We start from the raw sequence: 10975 nt of genomic DNA on the forward strand, positions 1-10975 counted from the left end.
CTAGAATATATGTCTTCTATCCTGGGCCCAATTCCTGGAATTTGTGGTTATTCTGGGCTCAGGAGTCCAGTAGGTGGTCCTACTTAGTGACTGACATCTATGTGCTCTCACACTGAGTAGACGCACCCACTGGACTCGTATGCTGCCTGCAGACTGGACTACATATTTAATGCGATGAGTTACCTATAGCTTGCTCATATTTCTTCTATGTACTCATCACTGATGTTCTTGCAGGCATCAGCTTTGTCTGCCATCACAAGCCATGCATCATCCATTCATTCAATGGTCGGTCTGAAGCTTTCTCCGCAGACCCATCACTCTTCAATCAACACATCTCCTCAAACCAGCTCCAAAAATGACTCCTGGAATAGTTTGGTTTTAGCCTAATGCGACTCTCAACCTTGGTCTTTCGACACCACGGGTCATGACTTGGTTTATTAATGGATTATTTGGTCATCATCGTACATGGTAAAAGCTGCACCGGAGAGACATCACTTAAAAATGTAAAAAAAATATATAATAAAAAAACTAAATAGTAAAAAAAATAGAAGCTCTCAAGAGACTTAAAGAAGAAAAACTTCGGCTACTTAGAAGTTAAAAAAAAAAAGAAAAAAAACTTTTAGCAAAGTAATTTAATGTTTATACTTCTATCAAAGGACTTTTATACAGTGGACCGTATTTAATGTGAACGGACTGATAGGCGCCTGGAGAAAAGTCAACAATTCTCTGTAAAGTTTCCAAATCTACAGCAAAATTTTTGTAAACTTTAAAGGGGGGAAATTGCATATATTAATGAGCAACACTGGAAGCGTCTGGAGAACTTTTAAGCTTTATTTGCGTTTATAGTTAGTCTTGTGGAAATCGGCGCAATAGTAATTTAAAAAAAAGACTTTTCGTTCTTTATCAAGAAGGGGGTGTCGATGAGCGCTTCCATTTTTGTGAGTCTTTCTTATCCTACTCCCAGTTAAATATTTTTTTTTGTTTTGTTTGATCTATTGTGCAAGTCCAAGTAATTGCCAGAATTGTCTTCATTTTTATCTGTCCTTTCCAAAGTGTTCTTAAGATAGTCATTGTACGTTTTACAGACACAAAATGAAAAACAAAACAAAACGCACATTTTTTGGAATTTTGAGGCAAATTCATTAAGGTTGAATCCAAGTCCTCACGAAAAGATAACTGGGAACCCCACCAAAAAATGTGTAAAATCTACATCCGTACAGCGAAGTGAGACGATCATGAAACTGTTATTGTTAATCTGTTTTGTAAAATTTTGAGTGAAATGAAGATAGAATTGAACTTTGCGATTTATTTAAATATGACCTTTGCATGCATTCAATCACATCGCCCTGTAGGATGCCTCATGACTCTTTACTTTACTGCCATCGAAGCCATTCCAGTCATAGTCTAAGCCAAAAATTGAAAATCTTGATAATAACTTTCGCAATTTAAATATTAAACTTTTTCAAAAGTTTAGTCCACACCAAAACTGTTGATTCGACTTTCTGTGAAGGTATTGAAAATGTCTTACTTCTTATGTAGACTCAATGACGGTAATTTAGCTGTAGGACTTTTTTTTATGATTCACTAGGCAAACCAAGGCCCAATGAACTCACATCGTTACATAGGATGAAAAAGACCTAGGTCCATAAAGTTTAACTTTTCTCCACCAATTATAAATTTTTTTGTCTTGAGGGACATCATACTCTTTACATGTCAAGACAAGAATGTGGTTAATGGGTTTTCACCTTGGGGAGTTTGATGCTTCCAACAGATGATGATGTGGAGACACAACTTCTGGATCTTTTGGATGCATTCTCCTTAAATGATCATCTTCATATGTAAAGCCATTAAATGGATATTCCCATGAAAAATGGAATATTACCAGGATAGGCCATCTCTTTATGATCCGACTTATGAAAACTGAACGTAAGACTTGTCCTCTGTTGGAAGGTCAAAGCGAGTAAGGTTACATTTTAGGATTTCCTCCACAGTGCTAGTAGTGATGATCGAGTTGGTTTTACGAGCTCAAAACTTTCGGAGAACCTCCTCTTGTTTGCTGAACTCAACTTCTATAAGTTTTACCATCGATTGAATAAGTCCACGCTGCAGTTCCTCGGTCTATGGGTGACCCGGTGGGACAGCAAACTAATGAAGTACGATAACCCTTTCATCATCGCTGGGCACTCAGATCTACCTATAATGCAGCCCGAAGAATGTAGGCTAATGGCTAGTTACTGGTGAAGGTAGCCCTTTTGGGTGTTAACCCCTTCATCTCAACAGGAGGCAGCATGATAAAAATTGTTTACTTGCAGTGATGACCTCACATACTTCCAATTGACCGCTGCAGCCAATCGCTGGCCTCAGCAGACTTGTCCCATGCATGCAAGCAACTCCCCTGAGGCAAGTGATTGTCTGCAACAATGACATGGATGTGCGTGACGTCATTGATTCAGCAAGATCAGAGGAACCACCAGTGGTGATCGGATATGAAATCATGGCAATTGTAACCTCGGTCAACGAGTAACAATGACTTCAATCCTAACTTCACCACCTTCCGAACCTGCAAATCAATGTACACGATTGATGAAAATGTCTTTAGTAAATGAAGTGAAAATTGTAAATTTAATAACTTAAAGGTTTTCGATGATGATAAATGTTGTTGATGTTATTATTAAAATTGTTCAAAACTTTTTTTTTTTTCCCTTTTATTAAGTTGGCTATATAAAAAGTGTAAAACACAAGTAAATGTATCCCTTGATGCTTACATTTTGTATCCTTGATGTAAGCATCAAGTATACAAAATGGTCTCAAACTACACTGCTGACAACCTTCCAAATTTCAGAAAGTAAAAGCTAAAAATTTTAATTTTGCTCAATGTTTTGTTTTTTTTTTCTTCCAACATGGAGGAAGTAATAAAAGTAAAAATAATGAAAATCGGCATTGATGGATGAGGTTGTAGGGTGCATCCTCCCCAGGGCGACTGCGTATGGTTGCTTGTGAAATCTTAAGTGAAATTTATCATTTCAACATTAAGGGCGCAGTCAGATGGCCGTAAAGATTGGAACAGAGTGAACGGACTGACCGGCGGATTTCCCAATAGAAATACATGCATCTGTCACGCTCGGATCAGGAGAGCCGCCGGCCCATCCATGAACTGCGTTCCCATCTCGTTACTTTTTATATGGCAGTCTGACTGCGCCATTAAAGTCACAAATTATGGTGCAGTTGTTTTCCACCCACGGCACTTTTCTAAAAACTGCATGGAGCCAAGTGGAGGGGACCATCGCCTACCTTACTCCTGCAAATTCAATCTTTATTAATTGCAGAAATTGCTATAAATTTGAGCAAAGTCTGAATAAATTAAATTTAAATTCTGATCGGTGCACAAAATTCCAATAAAAAAAAAATCAATCGAGTTTATTTATATAAAACAAAATAAAAAAAAAAGTTCAAATTTTTTGAAAATAAAGAACAGATTCTTTCATGAATTGTTTGGAGGACCAGACATGTATTTTTTTTATTGGAAGAGGGAAAGCAGTCACTGACCGACAACTCTGGCATCAAATTTGCTCCTATAGGGTGTAAGGATCCTCATACACATTTCAGTAAATTTGGCTGAACCCCCAAATATTGGTTTTACTAGGTGGCCTGGCTGCTAAAATCCCATCAGTCAATAGAAAGAGGGGGCTTCGCTGCTCTTCCCAACGTAGAACACCTTTGGTGTCCGGACTCGAAGCCAGCAGCTTTGGTGCACCAGGCGGCAGCTCTTCCCTCTGAACTATTCAGCTCGTTGGACAGTTCCTGGCTGACCTAGACTGAGCAGTTGCACCCTGTGTTCCTGATTGGCTTCATCCTGTGAGTTTCTGATTCAACACCCTATTTAAACCTGGCCTGGCACCTCCTTCCTTGTGAGATTATTGAGCTCCCAGCCTTTAGTCAAGCTCTCCCTTCACCTGCTGCCTCATACAAGACTCTACTGCTGATCCTGTGTACCGATTCCTGGCTTTTCCTGACTACTCAACCTGCTAAATCCTTCAAGACTACACTGCTGTTCCTGTGTACTGACTCCTGGCTTTCCCTGACTATGCTACTTGCCGGTGCTGTCCCTAGTCCTTGCAATACCACTACTCTAAGCCAGGTCAGTTCCTAACATTTGGTGTACATTATCCTCATTTAGTTTTCTCAAGAGACGGGTCAGGTTTTTTTTGTTTTGTGTTCTCTATTGAATTTCAAACTTCTTTATGCTATTTCACCTGTGCGAAAAGTGAGGTGACTCGTTTTGGAGGTTGCCCGGCATCAAGAAGGGCAGCAGCAAAGCAGCCACTTCTCCAAGGAAAACCTCAAGGACAGACTGACATTCTGCAGGAAGTTCAGAGATTGGACTGCAGAAGACCAGGGTAAAGTTAATTTCTCTGATAAAGGCCCTTTACACGGTTTGGGACGTCTGTGAAAAAATGATTAAAAAAATGATTATCAGGATAAGAAAATTTGATGCTGCCCTGAGTCCTGTGTCTGCCAAGAGTAAAGTCCGAGAACATTCATGTGTGGAGGCTTCTCATCCATGGAGGTGGATCACTCACAACTTTACATAAGAACACGACCATGAATAAAGAGCAGGATCTAAACCTTCTCCAAGAGCAACTTCTCCCATCATCTAGGAGCAATGTGGTGATGAGGCTTTTACCAACATGATATCTAACATTTACGAGATGCTCTGGCCAAGTTGTCACAATTTGATCCACATCATAGTCACTAAGATCTTTCCACTTTACAACTTTCATTTTAAGAAATCACCTTTAATATTATAGCTAACGTACACAGAAATAATGGGAACCCATAGTAAAAGTCCTAATTGCCCCCCACCTTGGCATACAACCCCTTCCCCCAACAAAAAAAATTTGGAGAAGTAGGCAGGGTCATGCCTTCCAAAATCAAGGATAGGGACACGTATTGTGGCAGGTACACAGTAATTATGCCAATAATGAAGCCTCCTGAACTTGTCATCCACTTTGAAAAACAATGCAAATCTGCCCCTTTCAAAACAAGACAGAGCCAGCAAACTAGGGAACCAGATTACAGCTGCCTATTAAAGTTTACTGAGGATGGATGAGAAGAATGAGAAAGGCAGAGTCAGGCACAGAAAATGCTGCTGATTTCTAATAAGTATTTTATCTCCCCAGAGCTGGATTCACAGCTACACTGCTCAGTACTGATGTATAATGTCCTCCATGCTGCTGCTATCTGGATTCACAAGTACACTGCTCAGTACTGATGTATAATGTCCTCCACTCTGCTGCTATCTGGATTCACAAGTACACTGCTCAGTACTGATGTATAATGTCCTCCACTCTGCTGCTATCTGGATTCACAAGTACACTGCTCAGTACTGATGTATAATGTCCTCCATGCTGCTGCTATCTGGATTCACAAGTACACTGCTCAGTACTGCTGTATAATGTCCTCCACTCTGCTGCTATCTGGATTCACAAGTACACTGCTCAGTACTGATGTATAATGTCCTCCATGCTGCTGCTATCTGGATTCACAAGTACACTGCTCAGTACTGCTGTAAGGTGTAATCCATGCTGCTGCTGCTTCTGAACATGTGCTACATAGAGACAGGAGAACTGGAAGCCCCCATCTCTGTGTGTGATGTGTATGGGAGACCTCATAGCAGCTAGCTTACCCCCACTAGCTCAGAGACAACTGAAAACTAGAGAGAGAGTCTGCAGAGGAGAAAACTGGTGAAAATGCAGGATTTAATTCACATAATGTCCAGATATAGTGATATTACTCATGTACACACATGGCAGATATTTCTGAAAAGGCACCTAAAGTGGTATGTGCCCTTTAACACCTTAAAGCAAAATGACGTATAGACACTTTTTTTTGTGTTTTTGTGTTTGGAGGGGGCTCATGATCTGAAATCTCTCCACATATGACTGATGCTGGCAATATCACATAGGTGGCATTTGTGTTTCACAGTAGATGCTGGAGCTGAGCTCTGATCATATAGTATAAGTGATCTGACAATCAGGTTCAAGTCCCTAAAGGGGACTAAAAAATAATAAAAAAGCTTTAAAAAACATGATAAAAAAAATCTAATAATTTCCCTTGTCTTACATTAAACATAAAGAAATCAACATTATAAATATCTGGTATCGTCGCACCCGTAAAAGTCCTATTTTCTATTTAATGAACACATGCGTAACCAAGAAAAACAATCAAAATGCCAAGATTGCAGTTTTTTGGTTACCACTGCTCCCTGTAGAAATTTAATAAGTTATGAAAATGTTGCTTCGATCCCAAATTGTCTATTCGCTATGTCAAAAAAAAACCCATGCCTTACCTGTCTCGGAAAGTGGCAACACTGACCAAATATAATTTAATTTTTTTTTACAAACTTCTGAATTTTTTTCAGCACTAAAATAAAAAAAAAATTCCATAAGTATCGTCGTAATCGCACACACCTGGAGAATTGTGTCGTCCGGTCATTTTTCCCGCACAATGAATATTGTAAACCATCTAAAAAAATTACCGAATTCCATTTTTTTCCACCATTTCATAACAATTGGAATCCTTTTCTTATTTCCCAGTATACGGTAATACAAAAATTGTGGCATTACAACTACAAGCCGTCCTGCAAAAAAAAAGACTGAAACATAAAAAAAGTGATGGAAATACAAATGCAACTGAAAAAAATGGTTAAAAAAGATGAAGAACATGCACTTACTCTCTGACAAACGGTCTTTCAGCAAAAGAACTTGTCCACTTTCACTAAAGATATTTCTACCATAGGCCGTGCTGTTCTCTTGACTGTTGTAGTTTTCAACTGCCACCAAAAGAGGGCAGTGTTCATAGAAGAACATAGGAATCACGGATATGTTTCTTTGTGAACTTTCTATTGAGTTTTTGTTCCCCACCAGTTTATATATAAATTTTATCCTTGGGTTGCAATAAAATTATATTTTAATATATTTATTTTTGTGCTCATTATTCATTAATCATTTTTTTTTGTGCATAAGGTATTAGAATCCTGGTGTGAATACCGACATAGTTATTATGTATATAGTGGTGTATTTTCACAGCCCTAACCAAGATTAAAAACGTGGACATGCTACAGTAAGCAAATAAATAGTAACACTTGTAAAAAAAAAAAAAAAAAAAAAGCCCTAGGATTCTTAGATCCAAATTCTAGTAACGCACCTCGTCATCTATCAACCAAGCCTCAAAATAGATGGGGGGGGGGGGCAGAGCAACGTAGAGGTGAAATAAAAAACAGAACAAAAATGTTTTATTCCGCTCTGCGGCCACATTACACATCAGGGGCGGACACAGACTGTAGTGGGCCCCTGTGCAAGAATTTTTTGGGGGCTCCCCCCCCCCCCCCCCCGTGCATCTCTCGTCCCCCCACTCCTAGTTAATTAATTGTATTTAAAAAAAAATAAAACTTGTTATACTTACCCCCAGGGCCGGCTCCAGGTTTTTGTGGGCCCTGGGCCCCCATATAACGCTCCATGCAGGCTGTTCCCCCCCTTATAATGCCCCATTACACGAGCGATATCTATTGTAAATTCTACAATAGCTCGGAAACCGGCGAATCCTCACAGCGCACAGTGCGGACCGGACAGTATAGTCCTCCATACAGTATTATGGGCACCATATAATGCTCCATACAGGATACTGACCCCCTTATAATGCTCCATACAAGATACTGGTCCCCATATAACACTGCATACAGAATACTGGCCCCCATAAATTGCTCCATACAGAATACTGACCCCCATATAATGCTCCATACAGAATACTGACCCCCATATAATGCTCCATACAGAATACTGTCCCCCATATAACGCTCCATACAGAATACTGACCCCCATATAACGCTCCATACAGAATATTGGCCCCCATGTAACGCTCCATGCAGGCTGTTCCCCACCTTATAATGCCCCATGCAGGATGACACCCCCCTTTGAATGCCCTATGCAGGTTGTCACCTCTACCCCCCATAAAATGTCCCATGCAGGATGTCACCCCCCCCATATAATGCCCCTTGCAGGATGTCACTTCCCCCCTTTTCAATGCCCCATGCTGTATATCAGACCACCCCCTCCCTTATAATGCCCCATGCAGGAGGTCACCCCCCCTCCTTATAATGCCCCATGCAGTATGTCACACACCCACCCTCCTTATAATGCCCCATGCAGGATGTGACACCCCCTCCCTTATAATGCCCCATGCAGGATGTCACTTCCCTCCTTCCCCTTCATATAATGCCCCATGCAGGATGTCACTTCCCCCCTTCCCCTCTTATAATGCCCCATGCAGGATGTCACACTCCCCCCCACCCTCATATAATGCCCCATGCAGGATGGCACTTCCCCCCCTCCCCCTCTTATAATGCCCCATACAGGATGTCACCCCCCCTTCCCTTATAATGCCCCATGCAGGATGTCACTTCCCCCCTTCCCCTCTTATAATGCCCCATGCAGGATGTCACTTCCCCCCTTCCCCTCTTATAATGCCCCATGCAGGATGTCACACACCCCCTCCCTTAAAATGCCCCATGCAGGAGGTCACTTCCCCCCTTCCCCTCTTATAATGCCCCATGCAGGATGTCACTTCCCCCCTTCCCCTCTTATAATGCCCCAATGCAGGATGTCACACACCCCCCTCCCTTATAATGCCCCATGCAGGATGTCACTTCCCCCCTTCCCCTCTTAAAATGCCCCATGCAGGATGTCACACACACACCCCCACCTCCATATAATGCCCCAATGCAGGATGTCAATTCCCCCCTCCCCCATATAATGCCCCATGCAGGATGTCAATTCTCCCCTCCCCCTCTTATAATGCCCCATGCAGTATGTCACCCCCCCATATAATGCCCCATGCAGGATGTCACCCCCCCTCCCTTATAATGCCCCATGCAGGATGTCACCTCTCCCCCCATATAATGCCCCATGCAGGATGTCACCTCTCCCCCCATATAATGCCCCATGCAGGAGGTCACCCCCCTCCTTATAATGCCCCATGCAGTATGTCACACACCCACCCTCCTTATAATGCCCCATGCAGGATGTCAATTCCCCCCTCCCACTCTTATAATGCCCCATGCAGGATGTGACACCCCCTCCCTTATAATGCCCCATGCAGGATGTCACACCCCCTCCCTTATAATGCCCCATGCAGGATGTCACTTCCCCCCTTCCCCTTCATATAATGCCCCATGCAGGATGTCACTTCCCCCCTTCCCCTCTTATAATGCCCCATGCAGGATGTCACACTCCCCCCCACCCCCATATAATGCCCCATGCAGGATGTCACTTCCCCCCCTCCCCCTCTTATAATGCCCCATACAGGATGTCACCCCCCCTTCCCTTATAATGCCCCATGCAGGATGTCACTTCCCCCCTTCCCCTCTTATAATGCCCCATGCAGGATGTCACTTCCCCCCTTCCCCTCTTATAATGCCCCATGCAGGATGTCACACACCCCTCCCTTATAATGCCCCATGCAGGATGTCACTTCCCCCCTTCCCCTCTTATAATGCCCCATGCAGGATGTCACACACCCCTCCCTTATAATGCCCCATGCAGGATGTCACTTCCCCCCTTCCCCTCTTAAAATGCCCCATGCAGGATGTCACACACACACCCCCACCTCCATATAATGCCCCAATGCAGGATGTCAATTCCCCCCCTCCCCCATATAATGCCCCATGCAGGATGTCAATTCCCCCCTCCCCCTCTTATAATGCCCCATGCAGTATGTCACCCCCCCATATAATGCCCCATGCAGGATGTTACACCCCCTCCCTTATAATGCCCCATGCAGTATGTCACCCCCCCCCCATATAATGCCCCATGCAGGATGTCACCCCCCCTCCCTTATAATGCCCCATGCAGGATGTCACCTCTCCCCCCATATAATGCCCCATGCAGGATGTCACCTCTCCCCCCATATAATGCCCCATGCAGGATGTCACCCCCCCCATATAATGCCCCATGCAGGATGTCACCTCTCCCCCCATATAATGTCCCATGCTGGATGTCACCCGCCCCCCCTATAATGCCCCATGCAGGATGTCCCCCCCCCTCCAATAATGCCCCATGCAGGATGTCACCCCCCCCATATAAAGCCCCATGCAGCATGTCACACACACACACCCCACCATATAATGCCCCATGCCCCCATACATGAAAAAAATAAAAAAATCCAATACTCACCTCACTTCTTACCTGCTGCTGGCGCTGTTCCAGACTCCAGCATCGCCCGCGTCTTCCCGCTCTGCACTGTGACAGGTCAGGAGAGAGCGTGTGCGGTGTAAAGACGTCACCGCGCCCTCTGACCTGAGACGTCACAGTCAGAGGACGCGGAAGACGCTGAGAGGCACGGGGAGGGGTAAGTATTGTGCCGGCGCCGTCACATGACCGGAGATGTCCCTGCGCTCAGCATGGGGCCGGGGACACATGCTGAGCGCAGGGACATCTCCGGTCATGTGACGGCGGGGGGTGATGTGACGGCGGGGGGTCCTGCGGGGGGGGGGGGGCCATGAGGAGACGCACAAGAGGAGGGCCCCAACGGGGCTCCGAGGGGGCCCCGACCAGCCGTGCCCCATGCTGGAGTCAGGGCAGTCATGCTGGAGGGGCCCCCCTCTCCCTCGGGGGCCCCCATTCAATGAACCGGCTGCACGGGCGGTAGGTCCGCCCCTGTTCCACATTACATTGTGTATCCTGTTCAACATGAACAATTTGGTTAAACGCCCTCTTTAAGGATACACTCACCTCCCAGTCTCAAAGCTTCCTGATTTATATGGGGAGGGGGTACACTCCTGAAGATTGACAGTTTGGTCCGGTGGCAGGGTTGCGTTGCTGGTCTGTACTGTGTGCTCTCCTATGCTGATTGCAGAGGTAGCATTACCTCTGTAGCAACACAAGCTGACCCGATCCAGCGACCTGATGAGTAACGGTTT

At 44.2% G+C, this 10975-nt stretch overlaps 1 protein-coding gene across 3 annotated transcripts in view; it reads left to right on the top strand.

The window, feature by feature from the left end:
- GATA4 (GATA binding protein 4) overlaps window positions 1-2690 on the top strand; it is a 166030-nt gene extending 163340 nt beyond the window's left edge. For all 3 annotated transcript variants that reach the window (XM_073673900.1, XM_073673899.1, XM_073673901.1), the window contains exon 6: window positions 235-2690. In XM_073673900.1, coding sequence (XP_073530001.1) covers window positions 235-387 — 153 coding nt within the window. In that variant the 3' untranslated portion in view covers window positions 388-2690. The remainder of the gene's footprint in view (window positions 1-234) is intronic.
- The last annotated feature ends 8285 nt before the right edge of the window (window positions 2691-10975 follow it).

This window comes from Phyllobates terribilis, unplaced genomic scaffold (genome assembly GCF_046119375.1).
Source record: "Phyllobates terribilis strain yellow unplaced genomic scaffold, ASM4611937v1 Scaffold_3__8_contigs__length_932513732, whole genome shotgun sequence".
Lineage (NCBI taxonomy): Eukaryota > Metazoa > Chordata > Amphibia > Anura > Dendrobatidae > Phyllobates > Phyllobates terribilis.